Raw genomic sequence first — 19,598 nt, forward strand, 5'->3', positions numbered from 1 at the left:
TCCACCTGGCCATGGGACTGCAGGAATAGCCCAAGCCATGTTCCGTGGAGGCACAGATAGACACCCTCAGGGAAGCAGACCCTTTGAAAAAAGGGCCTAGTGTGTGTATGTCCACACTGCCCCCTGCTAGTTGACACTGGAATGTTGATTCTTCTTGTGGCTCTAAGACGACTTAACAGGAAGAGGCCAGCGGCCCCCCTTAAGGAAACTTGAGCAAGAGGCAGTTGGATTTGGCTGAGACGCTCTCCTCAGGGAGGGCTAGGTCTGGGAGTGGGTTTGAACAGCAGTGGAGAAATAACTTCCACAGGGCATGTCAGAGTAAGTTCTGGTGTTTTCAAGAGAATGGGACAGGATCTTAGTGGAATTTAGAAGTCAGGCAGGTGGAAAAGCATCCAGGACCCCATTCCAAGGGCTTGAGTCCCTGGAGACAGCCTGGCAAGATTGGGTGCCAGCTGTGGAGAGGAGAGCAAGGCGACCAAACACAGGGTAAGGTCTGGAGGTGCTCATAGTTCACTACGGGACATGTACATGAAAGTAAATAATTATGTCCCAAGGTGCTCAGGGGGCTAGTTCCCTCACATAGGATCTTAGAAAAGGTCTCCTGGAGACCATATCTGAGCTAGTCCTGAGGTGTGAGTAGGGATTCTCCACAGGGCGGGGAAGGGCTTGAAAGAGTCTGGCAATGTGGAGCACATCAGGATTATGGCAGGCGAGTTTGGAGAACGAGGCAGAGTCCAGCCTATAAAAGATCTATTGCAATTTGTTGAGGAGCCATGAACTTCTCCCAAGCATGGTGAAATGTCCTTAAAGGATTTTGAATAGATTTAAAAGACACTCAGAAACAAAAAATGGTAGATTCAAAATAGACGGTAGGGATCCCTTTCTTCCGTTTTCTTTGAAGAATCAGAAGTGTTTACCACCTGGATTGTTTCTGCTACATCTGAAGGATATTCTCATAAACCCACCATATCTCTTTTCAACAATCTTGTACTTTGTCTTTTTATGGTGCAGGCAAGCTCTGGAGTACTTGGGCTTTCAGGTGAGTGGGAAAACAAAGAAATTCATGCCTGATCACGTTGAGCCACTAACGTAATGTTGCTTTGACACTGATGGAGATGTAACTTCTTTTAAGACATAATAGAACCTCCTAAGTGGGTGTGGGAGTCGTAAGAAGGAGGAATCTGGGCTTCTACCAGTGAGACAGCATGTATTCATTTATTCAGTCAGTCAGTCACTGGGTCGATGCGCTTAGCTTTCTGCTCTGTGCTGGGTGCTGTGTGGTATATAAGAGAAGCTGAGGCCGGGCACAGTGACTCACGCCTGTAGTCCCAGCACTTTGGGAGGCAGAGGCAGGTGGACCATGAGGTCAGGAGATCGAGACCATCCTGGCCAACATGGTGAAACCCTGTCTCTACTAAAAATACAAAAATTAGCTGGGAGTGGTGGTATGTGCCTGTAATCCCAGCTACTTGGGAAGCTGAGGCAGGAGAATGGCGTGAACCAGGGAGTCGGAGGTTGCAGTGAGCAGAGATAGCGCCACCGCACTCCAGCTTGGCAAGAGCAAGACTCCATCTCAAAAAAAAAAAAAAAAAAAAAAAAAAAGAAGCTGAAATTCCAGCTCTTATCCCCCAAAGAATCTATACTCTGCTTGGGAATCCACAGAAGAAGGAAACAATGTCAGCAAAATAAGATCGTGCTGCATGACCTCAAGATAGATGTTAAGGACGTTTTGATGGGATAAAGGAAATTTTTGTTGATTCAGAGATGAGCTTTACTGGCTCTGAGCTACGTGATAGACGTAGGTGGGTGGAGTGCGACTGGGGAGAATTTCAGGCCTGGATAAGGGCCAAGTGTGAATGGATGGTCTCATGTAGGAAGCCATCAGGATAGGCATAGCAAATCCAGGGGTCCTGTAACCATGGACAGAGGATCTTTGCTGATGTAGGAATTGCATGGCAGGTCAGTACACCTCAGTGAGCCTGGAGACCCTGTTGCTTCCTATTCCCTACCTCGAGGCACTCAGTCTTATAACTTTGGGCTGCATCTCTGAGATAGTGGACTCTGGAGATAATAGCCGTATCTTCTTCTTTAACATTCACTCAAGATGAGCTGATAAAGTACCTCTTTCATGAAATATCTCTATAATTTCTCTAGTTAGAAGTTGAAACTACTCTCATCACGTCTTTTGATGTTTATATGCACACTCTTCTGTTAAAAAAAGATTGCCCTAGTTTTTAAGGATAATGTTAGGCTAATATTAGCTGTTTCTGGCATATTCTTTACAAGGCCTTCAAACTAAGTTATGGTATAATATTTGCAATTAGAAAAACAAATACCCAAAGCATGCTTAGAGGTATTTGTATGTTTTCTGGTGTCAGTTGGAGGTGGAGAGGCCACCAGTGCTCTGAATCCGGAGGCTAAGATGAGCTACTTGTTAAGCTTGGCTGTTCGGAATTGTCTGTCTTTGTAAAAGCAGATGAAATGAAGATATTGTAGTTAGTGGCATGAGTGGTCCACCCAGAAAAGTCAAAGTTCAGGTTGGACTCATTTTCTCATGTATTTAAGTGTCTTTGCCATTTGTTTGCCTTCTCTTGTGCCTCTACCTCTCATCATTAGGAGATGGGACCAGCATATTCGGAAGCCCACTCAGCCTATGCACTCAGCAGGTTGGAACTATTAGGAAAGTAACGGTCTTTGGGAGCTGTCCTTAACCAGTGATGGACAGATATTGGTGTATAAATTCCCTAGCTCCCTTGCCTTGCAGGCAGGATAACCCTGAGGAATATGTTCTACTCTGGCATCCAGGGGCCCCCCAAGCAGAGTGAAGCTCCAGTTGCCCATGCAATAAACATGCTAACGCAGCCTTTTTGGGCTACCTTCCCTTCCCTTTTTCCATTCCCCACTTGCAGCGTTTCCAGGGATTACCTCTTGAATAAACCACTTGTACATGAATCCTTGACTTGGCATCTACTTCTTGGGGAACCTAGCCTCAGGCAATGAGTAACTCACATAGAGACGGCCTGCTATCTAAGTATAAGCGAAGATGAAGGAAAACTCTATTTTCTTTGGATCTGATCAAGTTTACTTACAATCTTGATTTTATTTTTATTATTTATTTATTTATTTATTTATTTATTTATTTATTTAATGTATTTAATTGAGACTGAGTATCTCTCTGTTGCCCAGGCTGGAGTGCAGTGGTGTGATCTTGGCTCACTGCAACCTCTACCTCCTGGATTCTAGTGATTCTCCTGCCTCAGCCTACAGAGTAGCTGAAATTACAGGTGTGTGCCACCACACCCGGCTAATTTTTTGTATTTTTGTATTTTTATGGAGTTTTGCCATGTTGACCAAGCTTGTCTCGAACTCCTGACCTCAGGTGATCCACCTGCCTTGGCCTCCCAAAGTGCTGGGATTACAGGTGTGAGCTACCACGCCCGGCCTACAATCTCAATTTTAGATTTCACTTATATTCTTCTACTCTGTAACCCAGTGTGGAGTGCAGTGGTGCAATCATAGCTCACTGCAACCTCAAATTCCTGGACTCAAGCAATCCTCCTGCCTCAGCCTTCTGATTAGCTGGGACTGCAGGCATACACCACCACACCCAGCTAATGTATTTTTATTTTCTGTAGAGATGAGATCTCACTATGTTGCCCAGGCTGGTCTCTAATGCCTGGCCTCAAGTGATCCTCTTTCCTCAGCCTCCCAAAGTGCTGGAATTACAGGGATAAACCACCACCAAGCCTGGTACAATCCCACTTTTAGAAAACATATTGTCACAATGATATATCCATTAGTTCTGAGGCAATTGACATTTATTTTGTATCAGGTAGTTTCAAATTCATCCTCTTATTTAATTTTTACAAAGGCTTCATGAGGTAGGTGGTATTACACCCAGTGCATGGATGAAGAAACTGAAGTTCAAAGACATTAAAGGATTTTCCCAAAGCCTCCCATGCAAGCAGCCGTGCTGGAGCTTAGGTCTTCTGTCTCTCCAAGTTCTACGTACTTTACCACTCTGGCCCACTGCCTCTGACATGCTCCACTTCATCCCAAGACCTTTCTGAGTTTAAGAAGAAAGCCCAGCACAATGTATGCAGTGGACCTCAGCTGGCCATTCAGATGGAGAAAGTTTGTTTTATTGAGAAACAGATTTCCTCTCAAGTACAGCAGTACGAAGGCTAAGAGGAGCCTCCTGCTTCCAGACAGGCTGCCAACTTGCTGCACATAAGCCCCTCTTCTTTCTCCTATCTTGATGGGCTAGGAAGCAGCCAGATGCCTTGGTGGCACTGCCCCGGAGAACAGTGAGATTGTGGGGAAATGACAGCCTGGAAGGTCCTCGACGTGTGGACGTAGGTCCAGGGCCAGCCCAAGGGAGTGTAGATATGAGATTGGATTGTGGAGTACTTGCCCTTCCCTTCAACATGGGAATGCAGGGAAAATCAATAAGTAATAAAAAGAATGAGCTGTGGCTAAACCCCTGTAGCAGACCCCCCAGCCAGATCCCTGGGAATCTCTTTTACTGGCTGTGGCCAGCGTCTCACATATCTCTGCAACCCTTTCCAGAGGATGACCCCTGGGCAAGAGGTCCTGCTTCTCCTAATGCACAGCTAGTGTGCAGGGTGTGGAAAGCTAGCCCCCTTACCTCCAGGAGGGACAAACTCTGGAGTGTGCGTCACACAACAGAGCCTCCTGGGATCCAGTTGAGAACCGGCTCCAGTGGAATCCACATCTTTGCTTGGCATCATCCCCTGCCTATTGCTCCCATTTGGTTTCTCCTGTACGCCCCACCCCAATACATCACAGCTCTAGAATTTCCTTCTCAGCCTCTGCTTCTGGGGAACCTGACCTGTGACAAAAGCTAACATTTATAAAGCATGTATCACCTGTCGGACACTTGCTAAACCATTTGCATGGGTTATTTGGTTGAATATTCATGATGCCCATGAAGCAGGAGCAATTGTTCCCATTTCACATATGAAAACACTGAGAATCTGAGAGGTTAAATAGTTCCCCCAAGGACACACAGCAGATGTGGAAGGGCTGGAGTTTGACCCTGGGCTATCTGGTTCTGAGATCCTCACCCTTCTGTGCTTTTTTTTTTTTTTTTTTAAAGGTAAGATCAACTTTAGAGGGAGCCTTGAAAAAGCAGACAGCAGAAAATGTCTCGAAAATCCAAACCAATGCCAGGATCTCTCAGAGGGAACATGGAAAAGGGTAAAGGCACAGCTCCAGCTGACAAGGGGAGTGTTAGAGAAAGCAGGGACTCCAAAGCCACTGGGGCCACAGTCCCCGGTGACAGCCTTGAGCATGGGGCTGTGGCAAGATGAGATGTGAAGCTTAGAAAATTCTGTACCTGTACCTTTGAGGCAGCAAAGACAAACCCTGGACCTTGAGAAAATGTCCTTGTTTAAAAAAATAAAAGCACACATTGAATGCCATCTGTATGCCAAGCCTCAGGTTAGGTGCTGTTGGTCTGAAAGTGCTCACGACAGGGTGAGGCCTAGAAATTGCTCCAGCCTGCTGCCTCTGGATGCCCGCACCTCATCCTCCTGTTTTTGTGGGTCTGTCTCGACCCCAAACTGCCTGCAGGTTCTGCTCTCAGCCTTTCTCCCTGGGCCTTTGCCTTTGTGGTCCGGGCTCTCAGACTCTGGTCTGCTGGCCCTTATCTGGATGCTACCCACACCACAGGGTTGGCTGAGAGCTGTCTCTGGTCTCTTGAGCTGTCCTAACAGGCGCCAGTCTCCCAGGGGACTTGGTCAGCTGGCCATAGGACTCACCCTGGTCCCCAGGAGTACAAGGAGGTCCTCCTCCCCACCACTCCATCAAATGGGTTCTAACACCTTCACAACAAAGTCAGAGGCTCTGTTATGGCACTTGGAGCCCAGTCAGATACAACAAAGAACTTGGGCCTTCCCTGGAGCCCAAAGACAGGAACCTACCCACCTTCTGTCCTTCCGGCCTGGTCAGTGTCCATGAGACACCCAGGACTGGGGAGGCCCCCTCTGCTCTGGCCAGTGGCTGGGCAAGGCTGAAAGCTCCCCATGTCAGATGTGTAGCCAGCAAAGAGCTCCCCACCCCAGGGGCCAGTGGTCAGAGCCATACTGTTTGTGTGCAGCTGGACACTGTGAGTGGCCTTGGTGGGGGCAAGTGGGAGGGAAGAGCTGAAGAAGAGTGTGGGGACTTGCAGATGGTTAGTCCACTTGCTTTGAGGGTGGTGAATGTTGGAATTTTAGGAGCTTTTAAAAAATGAATGTCGAATTTGCATACTGTAAATTGTATAAATTTTGAGTGTAAAAGGTGAAAAAGGTATTTGTGCGTGTGTACACCCATGTAACCACTACCTGAATTCAAAGACAGAAGTTTCCATCCCTGACAAAGTTCTTTCCAGTTAACAGCCCCTCCCACTCCAAAGAGAATCACCTTTCCATCCTCTGTTGTGGTAGGTTGGTTTTTGTCTCTTCTCCAGCTTCGTGTGAATGGGATCATGCAGTGCGTGCTTTTTCATATCTGGCTTCCTTGTGAGTTATATCCATGTTGTTCTGTTTCAATAATTCATTCATTTTGATTGCTAAGTAGTATTCCATTGTGTGAATATACCTCACTATTATTATTCACTCACCTGTTGATGGGAATTTCCATTCTTTTTTTTTGATACGGAGTCTTGCTGTGTCTCCCAGGCTAGAGTGCAGTGGTGTAATCTCAGCTCACTGCAACCTCCACCTACTGGGTTCAAGAGATTCTCCTGTCTCAGCCTCCCAAGTAGCTGGGACTACAGGTACGCGCCACCACGTCCAGCCAATTTTTGTATTTTTAGTAGAGACGGAGTTTTGCCATGTTGGTCAGGCTGGTCTTGAACTCCTGACCTCAGGTGATCCACCCGTCTCGGCCTCTCAAAGTGCTGGGATAACAGGCATGAGCCCACTGTGCCCGGCTGGGAATTTGCAATTTTTTTTCCAGGACGGGGCTTTTATGAAGAAAGCTGCTATGAACATTTGGATACAAGTCTTTGTGTAGACACATGTTTTGATTTCTCCTAGGTATATACCTAGGAGTGGGATTGCTGGCCCATATGGTTAACTGTTAGAAACTGCCAAATGGTTTTTCAAAGCCATTGTACCATTTTGCACTCCCACCAGCAGTGAGGAGAACTGGGAATGGGTTTTTAACATGCCTCATTCTCACTTAATCTTCAGGTCTCAACCCAAACATCATTTCCACAGGAAGGTCTTCCCTTGCCCTCCAGACTAGGAGAAAACCCCATATTTTATATCCAGATCCCCTTGTTAATGGCCCTAATCACAGATGAACTAATTAAAAATCTGCATGCATTGTTCAAGTCTGCTCAGCTGCTGGCCTGTTTGAGGCTCCTCGACAGTGGCCTCCAACCCTGCATCCCCAGGCCTGGCCGCCACGCCCAGCACAGAGACAGGCTCAGCCAATGTTTGTTCCCAACAGGCTGGCCAGTTGGGTAGAGCCCAGCATCCCACAACTTAGCTGCCCTCGTCTTGGTCCTGCACGTAGGGTTCGCTGTGTTCTGTTCTCTGGTGATTGCCCTGTTTCATTTCTCGCCACTCCCCTGCTCACAGTCTATGCTAGAACTGTGTAACTCTTTTCAAAGGACCTCTTGTGGGATCTCAGACAACACAATTCTGAGCTTAGTGAACTCTCATAGAAAATACAAATATTGTTCTGGCATGGGGGCTCAGGCCTGTGTAATCCCAGCACTTAAGGAGGCCGAGGCAGGTGGATTACTTGAGGTCAGGCGTTCAAGACCAGCCTGGCCAACCTAGCGAAACCCCATCTCTACTAAAAATACAAAAGTTAGCCAGGTATGGTGGTGCGGGCCTGTAATCCCAGCTCCTCCAGAGGCTGAGGCAGGAGAATCACTTGAACCCAGGAGGCAGAGGTTGCAGTGAACCCAGATCATGCCATTGTACTCCAGCCTAGGTGACAAAGCCAGACTCCATCTAAATAATAAAAAAAAAAAAGAAAGAAAAAAGAAAATACAAATATCCAACCCTAAAAGATAAAATCCTGGTTTCTGCCAAAAACCTTGATGATGCTCTGTTTTCTTCCACTGAATTCAACATGTTTTCACAAAGAAAACATGTTTTCAAAGACACGTTTTGTAGAAGCTCAGAAAAGACAATTTTGGGCCCAGTGGGTACTCATAGAAAGATACAAATATCCAGCCCTAAAACCTAAAAGTAAGGCTTGTGCCAACAAACTTGATAACGTACTGTTTTCTTTCACTGAATTCAACATATTTTCATGCAGAACAGTTTTCAAATAAATGTTTTGTAAATGCTTAACAAAGACTTTTTTGAGCCTCATAGACTCATAAAATGATGCAAATACCAAGCCCTAAAAGCTAATAGAAAGCCTTGGGCTTACAGAGCTAGAAAGAGATGACAAGTTCTGCCCATGCCACACAGTCTGGTATGAGTAGTATATGCAAGTTAGTCAGGTCTGTGTTTTCAGAATTACATTGAACAGAGAGGATATTCATAAAATGGGAATTGAGTTGCACTTTGCAGCAGGGTTTCTTAACCTTGGCATGGTTGACATTTGGGCTGGATATTTCTTAGTTATGGGGTTCCATCCTATGCATTGTAGGATGTTTAGCAGCATCTTGGGTTCTACTCACTGAATGCCATTAGCTCCCCTACTGATGACAACAAAAATTTCATCAGATATTGCCAAATATTCCCAGGGAGACAAAGTCAGCACTAGTTGGGAACCACTATTCTGCAAAGTCGAGTCATCTTGTAGGGAAAAAAAATAACAGAGAGAAAGGCTAGTGTTAATGTTAAACAGATTCAGATTAAGAAATATGTGTATATCAATATTTAAAATTTAGCCTTGATTAATGCACTTTTAAAAACTTGGTATAGACAGATTTCTCAAATTTTAAATCTTAGCACAGCTTTATTATCCTTAAAGGTTATATAATAATGTGTAATGAGAAAAAAAAAAAAGTAAAAATCTGTTTCTTATAAAGCTGAATGTTTCATAGATTCAATAGAATAAGTCAAGCCTTGTTAACCCTGAACAGTTAATTTATAATTTCAGGAGAAACTACATAGCAAGTATTTATTTTATTGAAAAGGAAAAACAATAAAAATTACTACATTAAAAAAATAAAGCTACTGAAATAGATCTGCCCCTAAAATAAATGACTTCACCCTGAAACAGGACTGAGTGACATTAAGCATGACTTTGCCTAATTCTGTAAAGCCAAGTGATGCCACGCAAGCTGGCACACAGAGGCCTGAGAAGATGTCCTGGAGTAGGAGGGATCCTGGGGGCTCCAGATCCACCACCTTGGGAGGAGAAACAGGTGAGACAGGTGGTGAGGACAAGAAGCCTGACACAAAGCAGTATCCAAATGGTACCTCTCAAGCTCATCAACTTGCCAGATTTAACTCATTCTTTTTTTTTGAGACAGGGTCTTGCTCTGTTGCCCAAGCTGGAGTGCAACAGCAGGATCATGGCTCACTGCAGCCTTGACCTCCTGGGCTCAAGCAGTCCTCCCATTTCGGTTTCCCAAGTAGCTGGGACTACAGGTGCATAACACCACCTGTGAGTTTTTATTATAATTTTTTTATAACACCGCCTGGCTGAGTTTTTATTTCTTGTAGAGATGGGGTTTTGCCATGTTCCCCAGGCTGGTCTCAAACTCCTGGGTCAAGCAGTCCTTCTGTCTTAGCCTCCCAAAGTGTTTGGATAAGAAGCATGAGCCACCGCACCTAACCTAGACTTTAACTTTTTTTTTTTTTTTTGAGACGGAGTCTGGCTCTGTAGCCCAGGCTGGAGTGCAGTGGTGAGATCTCGGCTCACTGCAAGCTCCGCCTCCCGGGTTTACGCCTTTCTCCTGACTCCGCCACCCGAGTGGCTGGGACTACAGGCGCCCGCCACCTCGCCCGGCTAGGTTTTTTTTTGTATTTTTTAGTAGAGACGGGGTTTCGCCATGTTAGCCAGGATGGTCTCGATCTCCTGACCTCGTGATCCGCCCGTCTTGGCCTCCCAAAGTGCTGGGATTACAGGCTTGAGCCACTGCGCCCGGCCGACTTTGACTCTTAACCTTCTTTTTCTCCACCATTGCTCCTGCAGCTGTGGCTGCCTGCAGCCCATTCTGCCCCCAGCAACTAGAGTCATCTTTAGAAATGCAAGCCTGATTGTGGAATCCACCTTCCTAACACCCTTCAGCGCTCTCCTCTTCCTTACACCCTTGCTATGCAAAGGATAGTCCATGGACCAGCAGTGTTAACGTAATCAGGGAGCTTGTTAGAAATGTAGAATCTGGTCCACCCCAAACCTGCTGAAGCAGAAGCTGCATTTTACCAAGATCCCAGGGAATTTGTGTGCCCATTATAGTTTGAGAAGTGCTTCCCAAGAGGACATAGGGCAAGCAGCAGGAGGGATCTTTGCAGATCTTGCTCCTTTCATTCTCCAGCCTCATCTTGTCACTCTCCTCCATCTGTGCCCACATCCCCATTGTACTGGACCGCTTGCAGCTTCTTGAATGCACCATAGTCTTGTTTTCTTTTTTGCAGTGATTCTGCATCTTTCCCATCTTCTCCACCTGGATGCCCCCATTCATCCTTTCAGACTTGCCTTCTTTAGCAAATCTTTCTTGCTAATTCCCATGTTTAACACAGCACTTTTCCACAGTGCATGGTCATTATCCCTTCTGCACCCGACTGTGAGCACCTTGAAGGCAGTGGCAGTGACTCATTCATTGTGGCTTCTGTGGATTCCCGTGGACTGCCAGGCATGCAATAGAAAATCAAAAAAGATTTACTGCTAAATAATCCTCAGCTCCAGCGGTAGCTCCATGTGCCATTTCTCTTCTGCTCTGGCCTCGCCTCTTCCTGTGTCTACCTGGGGCTGGGCCTTCACCTAGGTGTCTGCATGGAAGGGAGAGGGACCTGGATGACCATCGCCAATCCATCAATAACCTCCCAGTTGAGATGACTTCAGCTCTGACTTTGAAGAGCTATGATATTGTTTGTAGGAGTAAGTTAATATGTGTAAAGGCTACAAAGTAAACAGTTAAATTAAATTAATTGTTCTGGAGCAGGTCATACAGGCTCCTGAGAGATGATCATACACATCGCTACTAACTCCACATTCAGTGACATCATGTGGGTAATTCGAAATTGGCTGGGTCACCATTTATTTACATCATAGAAATTGGCAAATAGTACAAATTAAGGCTCCCTCACCCCTACTCTGGCATAGAGCTGATACACTAGCACACCTGTGGTTATATGTGCATGCGTGTGCCACCACAACACAGCACCTAACAGCAGGCACGTTGCCTCTGTTGCCCACCATTATGACTCCCGCACGGAGCAGACAGACTCATGGTAGGAACTGAATGCATGTTTGTTGAGTGGAGGCACGAACAAATCCACAAAACACCCAAGATGAGGCAAAGAAGGACATTAGCTCAAATGTTAAACATAAGTTAGGAGCTGAGATAATGCAAAGAGGAAAAATGTTCTGTAATTCTAAGTAAAACCCATCTCTAAGGCAGGATGCTGCCGATGAGGGCTCCACAGACAGATGAGGGAGGCCTGGGTCCTGCCTTTGGAGAGAGTCTGACAGCTCGACTTTTGGAAACAGCCATCTGCACAGGTCAGCATCTTCCTAGCTGACAGGGAGCAAATTTGCAGATCACATCACATTTGAAATTCCAGAAGAAACTTCTTGGAGTCTGCTCTTGTGCAAATGAGCCTAGAAAGCCCGTTAACTTTGGGTGGAGGCCTCCACCATTTGGCTGTCCTAAGTGGGCCCAAAGCTCAGGAAAACCCACCAGCCCTTTGCTTCCTGCTTCCTCTATTTGTTTTCCCCAGGACATCAGAGGTGATGATATGATTTGGCTTGGGCACCGTCAGGAATTAACGATATTTAAGAGATGCCATAAGTGCCCCCATTTTGTTCTTGATTACTAAGTAGCCCCGAGCCAAAACAGCCAATTAAAAAAGTTAGAATCTTAGTTACAGATTTAGAAATACCAGCACAACACAATCAACGTGGCTTGCACCTAGCCAGGACCCTGCCTGCACCTTAACCTCTGCTTTGTTCTTGAAAATCCCTCTCCTTGGTGCTGAATGTTATTTTTTGAGCATGGAGCTCCTGGTTGCAAAACACCTTTCCCTGCTGGATGCTGGTGTCACCTCTGATAAGCCTGTGCATGTAATTCTCCCTTGGACATGGGGTGCATGGATGGTCTCCTCCCCCCAGTCAGTACCTCCCCTCTCCCTCCCCACCACCCACCTCTCACCATCCAGGGAGGCCAGCTGTGTGAGTTCCTCTGGCCTTGACCTGCCTGCTTCCAGCTTCCTCTAGTTCCTCTCTGGCCTTCTGCCAATTTCCTTCCACAGATTATGGCCAAACCTGTTGGAGTCAAAACAATTTACATTGTTTAAGAAAGCAACACTTTCTTGCAATACTTTCTCACAAAAGGGTTTGCATTAAAATAAGATCTGGGAATCCCCAGGATGAATGGGAGGGTGGGGGAGTGGTTGGAGGGATGAAGCTCAGTTCAGGGTTCAGGGCATCTTGGAGGAGGCGGTGACACTTGTTAGAAATGTAGAATCTGGGGCTCAGTGCAGTGGCTCATGCCTGTAATCCCAGGACTTTGGGATGCCGAGGCAGGCGGGTCACTTGAGGTCCAGAGTTCCAGACCAGGCCAACCAAAATGGAGAGACCCCATCTTTACTAAAAATACAAAATTAGCCAGGCGTGGTGGCGCATGCCTATAATCCCAGCTACTCGGGAGGCTGAGGTAGGAGAATCGCTTGAACCTGGGAGGCAGAGGTTACAGTGAGCTGAGGTCACGCCACTGCACTCCAGCCTGGGAAACAAGGGCGAAACTCTGTCTCAAAAAAAAAAAAAAAAAGAAAAAAGAAAGAAAGAAAGAAAAAGAAAAGAAAAGGAATGTAGAATCTGATCCACTCCAAATCTGCTGAAGCTGAAGGTGCATTTTACCAAGATTCCATGGAATTTGTGTGCCCATTACAGTTCAGTCCAGGGTACAGGGATGACACTTGAGTACTGGAGGATGAGCTCTTTTTGGGAGTCAGCTTTGTGCTGACCAGGAAGGTCCCTTTAGAAGGGGCATGGTCAGTGCATGGGGCTCATTTCAGTCTGAGGCCTCTCACCCAATGCCAGAGGAACAGATTCTCCCACCCTCTATTTGGGGTCTGGGGCTCAGTGTGGCAGGGAGGCCTTGGGGCTTTAGTGCTCTGGGGGTGGAATCTCGGTCACTTCCCCGTGCATGCTCTGGCTCCAAAGTGAGGCTCCCTAAAGCCACGGGCCCATGGGAAGTCTCCCATTTGCCAAAGGAAACAGCTGAGTCTTATTTTTCCGGGGCAGTCTTTGGATGATCTGGAATGTGCTTTGAGATTTCTCAAAGGCATAGTATTTTAGTCTCATTTTTGCAGGAAGTATCTGAGCTATTCCCATTTTGTAAGGATGCATTCCCAGAGGCATGAGGGTTGGGCTCCCTTTTCTTCCACTGGGGAAGCTGGATGCCCACTGAAGTGGGGTCCTCTGCCAGCACTGAGGATAAGGGATGAGGAGGCCCTCGCTCATCTCTGACTCGTGGTCTCTGGGTAGACAGCAAACTCTTAGCCTCTGGTCTGAGCCAGGCTCACCAAGAAGTCTGTTCCTCAACAGAGCAGTGTCTGAGCTGAAAAAACTGAAACTGGTCATGATGCCAAGTCTGTGTAAGTCTTCTTGATCACTCACCTGGCAGGTGTGGTCTGTGACAGTGCTGGTTACACAAGGGCACACGAGCCCTGCTGTCACATTTCAGTAGACACCCTGGTAGACTCAGGATGTGGATGTGCCATGCACCAACACAGAGACAGCTTAGGGTACACGTGTCCATCCATCTACAGCCATGATGAAAAAAGTCTTGGGTGAAGGAACAAGATGTGACCACATCATAGGTACCATGTAGGGCCTGGAGTCCTTGACCCAGTCAGCCACCACCCCAATCCAGTCACTTGTTGTTAGAAAGCTTGAGGTAGAGAGTGCGGGCAGCTCAAGACAAACTTAAGGCCACTGCTTGGGACACCCTATTAGGACCAGAGGGTGGAGTTTCTAGACACTGTCAGGCATATCTTAAGCAAGGTGGGGTGTGAGGGGCTCCAGGAAAACGCTGATTGTCTGCCAGAGCCTGGAGGGGAGGAACAGCATGGGCTACTTTAATAGTGTTCTCAATTCTCTGCTTCTTTTGAGCTTTTGGATCTAGAGGGTATTCTGGTTGGAATGCAAATACTTGCATGTGTAATTTTAGTAAAAGTCAGTAAAAAGGCCAGGGCATAGCCTCACCTCAAGCCTTCCCAGTGGCTGGGGTGTGTGGAGCTGTGCAGACACACTACCCTCTGAATTGGAAGCCTGCACACTCACTGCCTGTTTTCCAGGCTTCTCATGCAGATGTTTTGGGCCAAGGACCAGGTTTAGAATGAGAATTGCTAGCAGTTTTAGGAGGATTTTCAAATGGTCCTCATGGCCAAAAGTTTTAGAGAGCTTTAGGTGTGCCATTTGCAAAAGAGAGAAGATGCTTAGGCAACATTTGTAGAAAAGGTGGCTTCTCATGCTTAGATGACAGAAACTGTTCCAAATTAATGCCATAAACAGCTGGTGGGAATAGGATTTGCGCCAGCTATGTGTGAACATAACCCGGTCACGGCTGGTAAAATTTAAATTACACACGGGCTTTGTTCCAGAAAATTTGCACGTGTGAATCTATTCCACAGAAACAAAACTACCAGACTGCAATGTAGTATGTACAAGGATGTTTATTGTTTGCAGTGGCAAAAAACTGGAAGTGATCTGAAGGCCCATCAACAGGCAATGATTCAATCAGTCGATACATCTGTATTAAGTGAGATTATGTAGCAATCCAAAAGCATGAGCCAGCTATCTAGATAGCTGTTGTTCCAAAGAGTTTCATGATGCAGTGTTAAGTTAGGTAAGCCAAATTGTAGATGAATAAATATTTTACATACATGTATTTTTAAAAGGCATAATCAAGTTAAAAAACCCTCACTTATGTATCTGAACACAGTTGAGGTGGAGGCTGGAAGGAGGGGGCAGGACTGGGGACGATGGGTGGGGAGGAAAGAAAACAAAGAGTAAGCAGGGCATGGTGGCTCACCCCTGCAATCCCAGCACTTTGGGAGGCCAAGGTGGGTGGATCACCTGATGTCAGGAGTTCGAGACCAGCCTGGCCAACATGGCAAAACACTGTCTCTACCAAAAACACAAAAAAAATATTTCCGAGCTTGGTGGTGGGCACCTGTAATCCCAGATACTTGGGAGGCTGAGCCATGAGAATTGCTTAAACCTGGGAGGTGGAGGTTGCAGTGAGCCAAGATCATGCCACTGTCCTCCAGCCTGGGCAACAGAATGAGACTCCGCCTCAAAAAAAAAAAAAAAGTATAGAAAAATGAGTAAAAAGCATTGAATGAAGTTAAGTAAAAATTTAGAATATAAAAGCACACCTTTTTTATTGCGCATATGAACGTTTATCTGTGCAAATGGTTAAGAACTAGGAAAGTACAGGGGAAGCAGCAAACACTGACTCAATCAGATGCTGGGATCGTTGTATTATTTTGGTTTGGAATCTCTGTTGTAATTTTCATGTCACTTTTACAATAAACTTATATTTTAAAAAGTCACCACTTAGCAGGGGCTGAGAAAGCAATGGTTGGCAAAATTATTCACACTGCAAAATGACGATATCCAGAAAAATTCCGAAGCCCCTCCCAATGTCTTGCACATAGTAGGCACTCCATGCCCCTTTGCTAAAGTGAAAAACCAGGGTCCCTAAGCCTTTTATGCCACCCCATGATTCATCTACTTGAGCAAGAATGTTCAAGCACACACGATTTCGATTAAAAGCTCCATAAACACATTTTGCATTTGAATCACCATGTACACATTCACGTCACGCCCCACTGAAATCTGGTTGCTGGGACTATTAACAGAATGAGAAAAGACAGCAATTACAGAAAATGAACGACATCATGGCCTAAGCGTTTTCACATCAGAAATGAAGTCATTTGGCTGACGTGGCTGCACGTGCTGTTGTAATTAAACTTAGGAGAGCGAGGAAGTGAAATGTCAGTGTCAGCCTCCGAGTACTTTTTCTTTCTTTCTCTCTTGCCATTGTTATTATTTTTTAAATTAGAAAGCAGGAAATAAGCTTAGAGGATATGTTCTGTACTTTTTTCTTGCTCTCTGATCTAGAATTAACAGGACTGTGGAATCAGAAGGTGAGTGTAGCGCTGGCAGCAGCGTGAACCCCAGTCCTGGCTGCAGGGTGGACGTCTCCTCCATGTGCCCAGTGTAAGGCTGTTTCTTTGTGCTGCTCTGCCCCCAAGTCCCCCGCTCACTTTCAATGTTAAAACCTTCCAAATGTGTCCTTGAGAAGAACACTGATAGCCGAGGGGACTCAGCACAAGAGATGCCCTCATCAGCACTCATGTTCTGAAATGCTTTGGATAAACTGTCTGATAAAATGCATGTTCCCCCCTTACAAACTCTCTTTAAAGGAGAATTGATAATATTCAGTGGCTGTTTTCTCCAAATATAGTTCAACAACTCCTGGGAGTCTCTGAGAGTGGCCTAGAGTGCCTGTAGGAGCCTCTTAGAGCATTCAATTCATTGTTTTAAATTTAAAACAGATTTTAAACATTATTCATATTTTGTTATATATATTTTTAGCTAATAAGGTGGTGTATCAATTCCTGCTTATGGCATGGATTGAATTCTTTATTGGGTCTCCCTAAAGACACAGTTTTGTTTCTTTTTTAACCTTTTTGGTGAGTAATTGGATTTTTGTAGTGCTAAGTGGTTTACAGAGATGATGGCCTTCACCAGGCTGTCTTGAAAGAACTGAGAGACTTTGCATAGAACACAGATATAAAGGGATTATATTTAAAGATACTCGTATGGGTGCACATAAAACATGCACGTAGGTTTAGGGGACATTAGAAGCAAATATGCCATTAAAATTTCTTTTTTTTTTTCCTAAAATATATGCAATGTTTCAGGGACGGGAACAGCAAACACTTACCCTTCTTTTGAAAAAAAAAAAAAAAAAAATCTAATCCCAGCACTATGGGAGGCCCAGGTGGGTGGATCACCTGAGATCAGGAGTTCGAGATCAGCCTGGCCAACATGGTGAAACCCAGTCTCTACTAAAAATACAAAATTAGCCAGGCATGATAGCACGCACCTGTAATCCCAGCTACTCGGGAGGCTGAGGCATGAAAAGTGCTGGAACCTGGTAGGCAGAAGTTGCAGTGAGCCGAGACTGTGCCATTGCACTCCAACCTGGGGGACAAGAGTAAAACTCCATCTCACAAAAAAAAAAAAAAAAAAAAAAAAAAAGAAAGAAAGGAAAGAAAAAGAGAAAGAACATATTCATGCCACAGACACATCCTGCTGTATATGTGGTCTGCTTTGGGAATCAGCTTCCAATATTTCCTTACAATATGATTTCTGGGCCTTTGTCTAGCTTTACTTCTATTTTAGTTTAATTCCTTTATTCTATTTTAGTTTAGTTACAAGGATTAAAGTGGCCTCCATGTACCAAAGTTACACAGCCACGAGCTCAGGTGTTTTCATTTATTTCTAGACATGGAGCTTCCAAATTTCATTAGAGATACATGTTTGGATGTGGGTCTCTGTGAGCCATAAAGTGATCACGAGACAGCTCTGGAATTGGACAGAGCAGAAAACCTGGGGTTAGACGAGCCAGGGTTGAATCCTGGCTCTGCCACTTTCTAGCTGGTGATGCTGGGTGCACTACTTCAGCTCGCTGAGCCTCAGTTTCCTTATCTGTAAAATGGGAATGCACCTACTTCTAAGAGTTGTTGGGAAGTGCTGTGAAGCAGGTGGCGCAGTGCCTGATGTGTTCTTCTCATCAAGCAATTACTACTAATCTAGTAGTAGTAATACATTCAGGGAAGGGAATAGCAAGCACTTACCCTTCTTTAGAAATAAGATGCTCTGCTAGGGGCTAAGAATGGAGTGATAGAGACGCTCTGCTAGGGGCTGAGAATGGAGTGATGGAGAAGCCACAGTCCCCCATCTATCAGAATACAGGCACATACCAGGGCGCATATGTGGGAGCGGCATTTGCAGTGCGAGTGCATCGCCGCTCCTGGGCACCTTCAGAACACGCGTGGGTTTGGGGGAGAAGAGCTGGGTCACTTGCGGGGATTTGCTTGCTGCTGCGCTCTACACTACCAGCCTCCTGGCAAGCTTATTTCACCATGAGCCAGACGAAAGCCAGCAGGCAGAGGAGCACTGGCTGGTGCATGGTGACCCGAAGTCCCGCGCCCCTCTCCAACCAAAACTCGCAGCTCTTGAGGGAGCAGAGCTCCTGGACCAGCCGCCAGAGCACCCGCTGGTGGAGCTTGTTGTCCGGCTTCTGGAACTCCCCCTGGTTTGCCGCCTGGGTGGCATTGATGCAGCCGGTGACAAATACTTCCTTGGTCACGTTGGCCTCGGAGCAGCCGTCGTAGTGGATGCCATCGGGGAACTGCCAGTAGTTGGCCTCGTAGTACCTGTTACCCTCGGCTCCGAAGTCGATGTTGAGCTTGCGGCCTTGCTTGATGAAGGCCCCCGGGCGGTTCTCAGCCACCTGGGCCTCGGTGATTTGGGCAGTGCTGGGCAGGGCCTTCCGGTTCCACTTGATTCTGTGCTTAATGCCCCTGGCCTGGACCACGGAGAGGTGGCTGAGGAGCAGCATGCAGACAGTGGCCAGCCACCACCGGCTCAGGTGCTGCCTCATCGTGTCAGAACCTGCCAGAGAAACAGCAGGGATCAGCTCCCAACCAGGCTCCCCGGGCTCTCCTGCCCCCTCCCGAGTGCAGGAGACTTTAAGGAAGGAATTGTATCTTTGTGCTATTTATGTGGTCTCAAAAGCATAATTGTTTCCCCATGTTTGGGCTGTGCAAGGTTAACTCGAACACTGAGCTCCTTTGCTATTGCTAGGATTACATTCACTTAGGGCCCTGGTCCTGGTTTTCCTAGACAGACAAGAACGGCAAAGGGCAATTACAGAGGCTTTGAATATGCATGGGAAATAAAGGAGTGGTGACTTAATACATGTAGGTTTTCTTTGATACTCCCAAGTCTTTCAAATCAAGAAATCCCTGGGAGGAAAATACAATAGAAGAGTTGGAATCAAATGCTTGTGGGCACGGACTCTGTGTGTGTGTGGGGGTGTGTGTGTGTGTATGTATATATATATATGCATATACATATATATACACACACACACATATTTTAGAGACAGAATCTGGATCTCACTCTATTGCCCAGGCCCCAGGCTGGAGTGCAGTGGCATGATCATAGCTCACTGCAGCGCTGAACTCCTGGGCTCAAGGAATCTTCTTGCCTTAGCCTCCAGAGTAGCTGGGACTATAGGCACACACTACCACACCCAGCCAATTTTCAAATATATTTTGTAGAAACGGGTCTCACCATGTTGCCCAGGCTCAAGTGATCCTCCCACCTCAGCCTCCCAAGTGCTGGGATTATAGGCATGAGCCACG

At 46.2% G+C, this 19,598-nt stretch overlaps 1 protein-coding gene and 1 long non-coding RNA gene across 2 annotated transcripts; one reads left to right on the forward strand and one right to left on the reverse strand.

Moving 5' to 3' along the window:
• The first annotated feature begins 307 nt into the window (after positions 1-307).
• On the forward strand, positions 308-11,930 carry LOC119621506 (uncharacterized). The gene is made up of 2 exons (XR_012091263.1): positions 308-709; positions 10,120-11,930. It is a non-coding gene; the product is annotated as an uncharacterized lncRNA (long non-coding RNA).
• A 6,343-nt stretch (positions 11,931-18,273) lies between these two features.
• PRND (prion like protein doppel) lies at positions 18,274-18,832 on the reverse strand. The gene has a single exon (XM_008019060.3). It carries the CDS (start codon positions 18,830-18,832, stop codon positions 18,302-18,304), a length of 531 nt encoding a protein of 176 aa, XP_008017251.2. The 3' UTR covers positions 18,274-18,301.
• Positions 18,833-19,598: the final 766 nt, after the last annotated feature.

Source organism: Chlorocebus sabaeus, chromosome 2 (genome assembly GCF_047675955.1).
Source record: "Chlorocebus sabaeus isolate Y175 chromosome 2, mChlSab1.0.hap1, whole genome shotgun sequence".
Classification (NCBI taxonomy): Eukaryota; Metazoa; Chordata; class Mammalia; order Primates; family Cercopithecidae; genus Chlorocebus; species Chlorocebus sabaeus.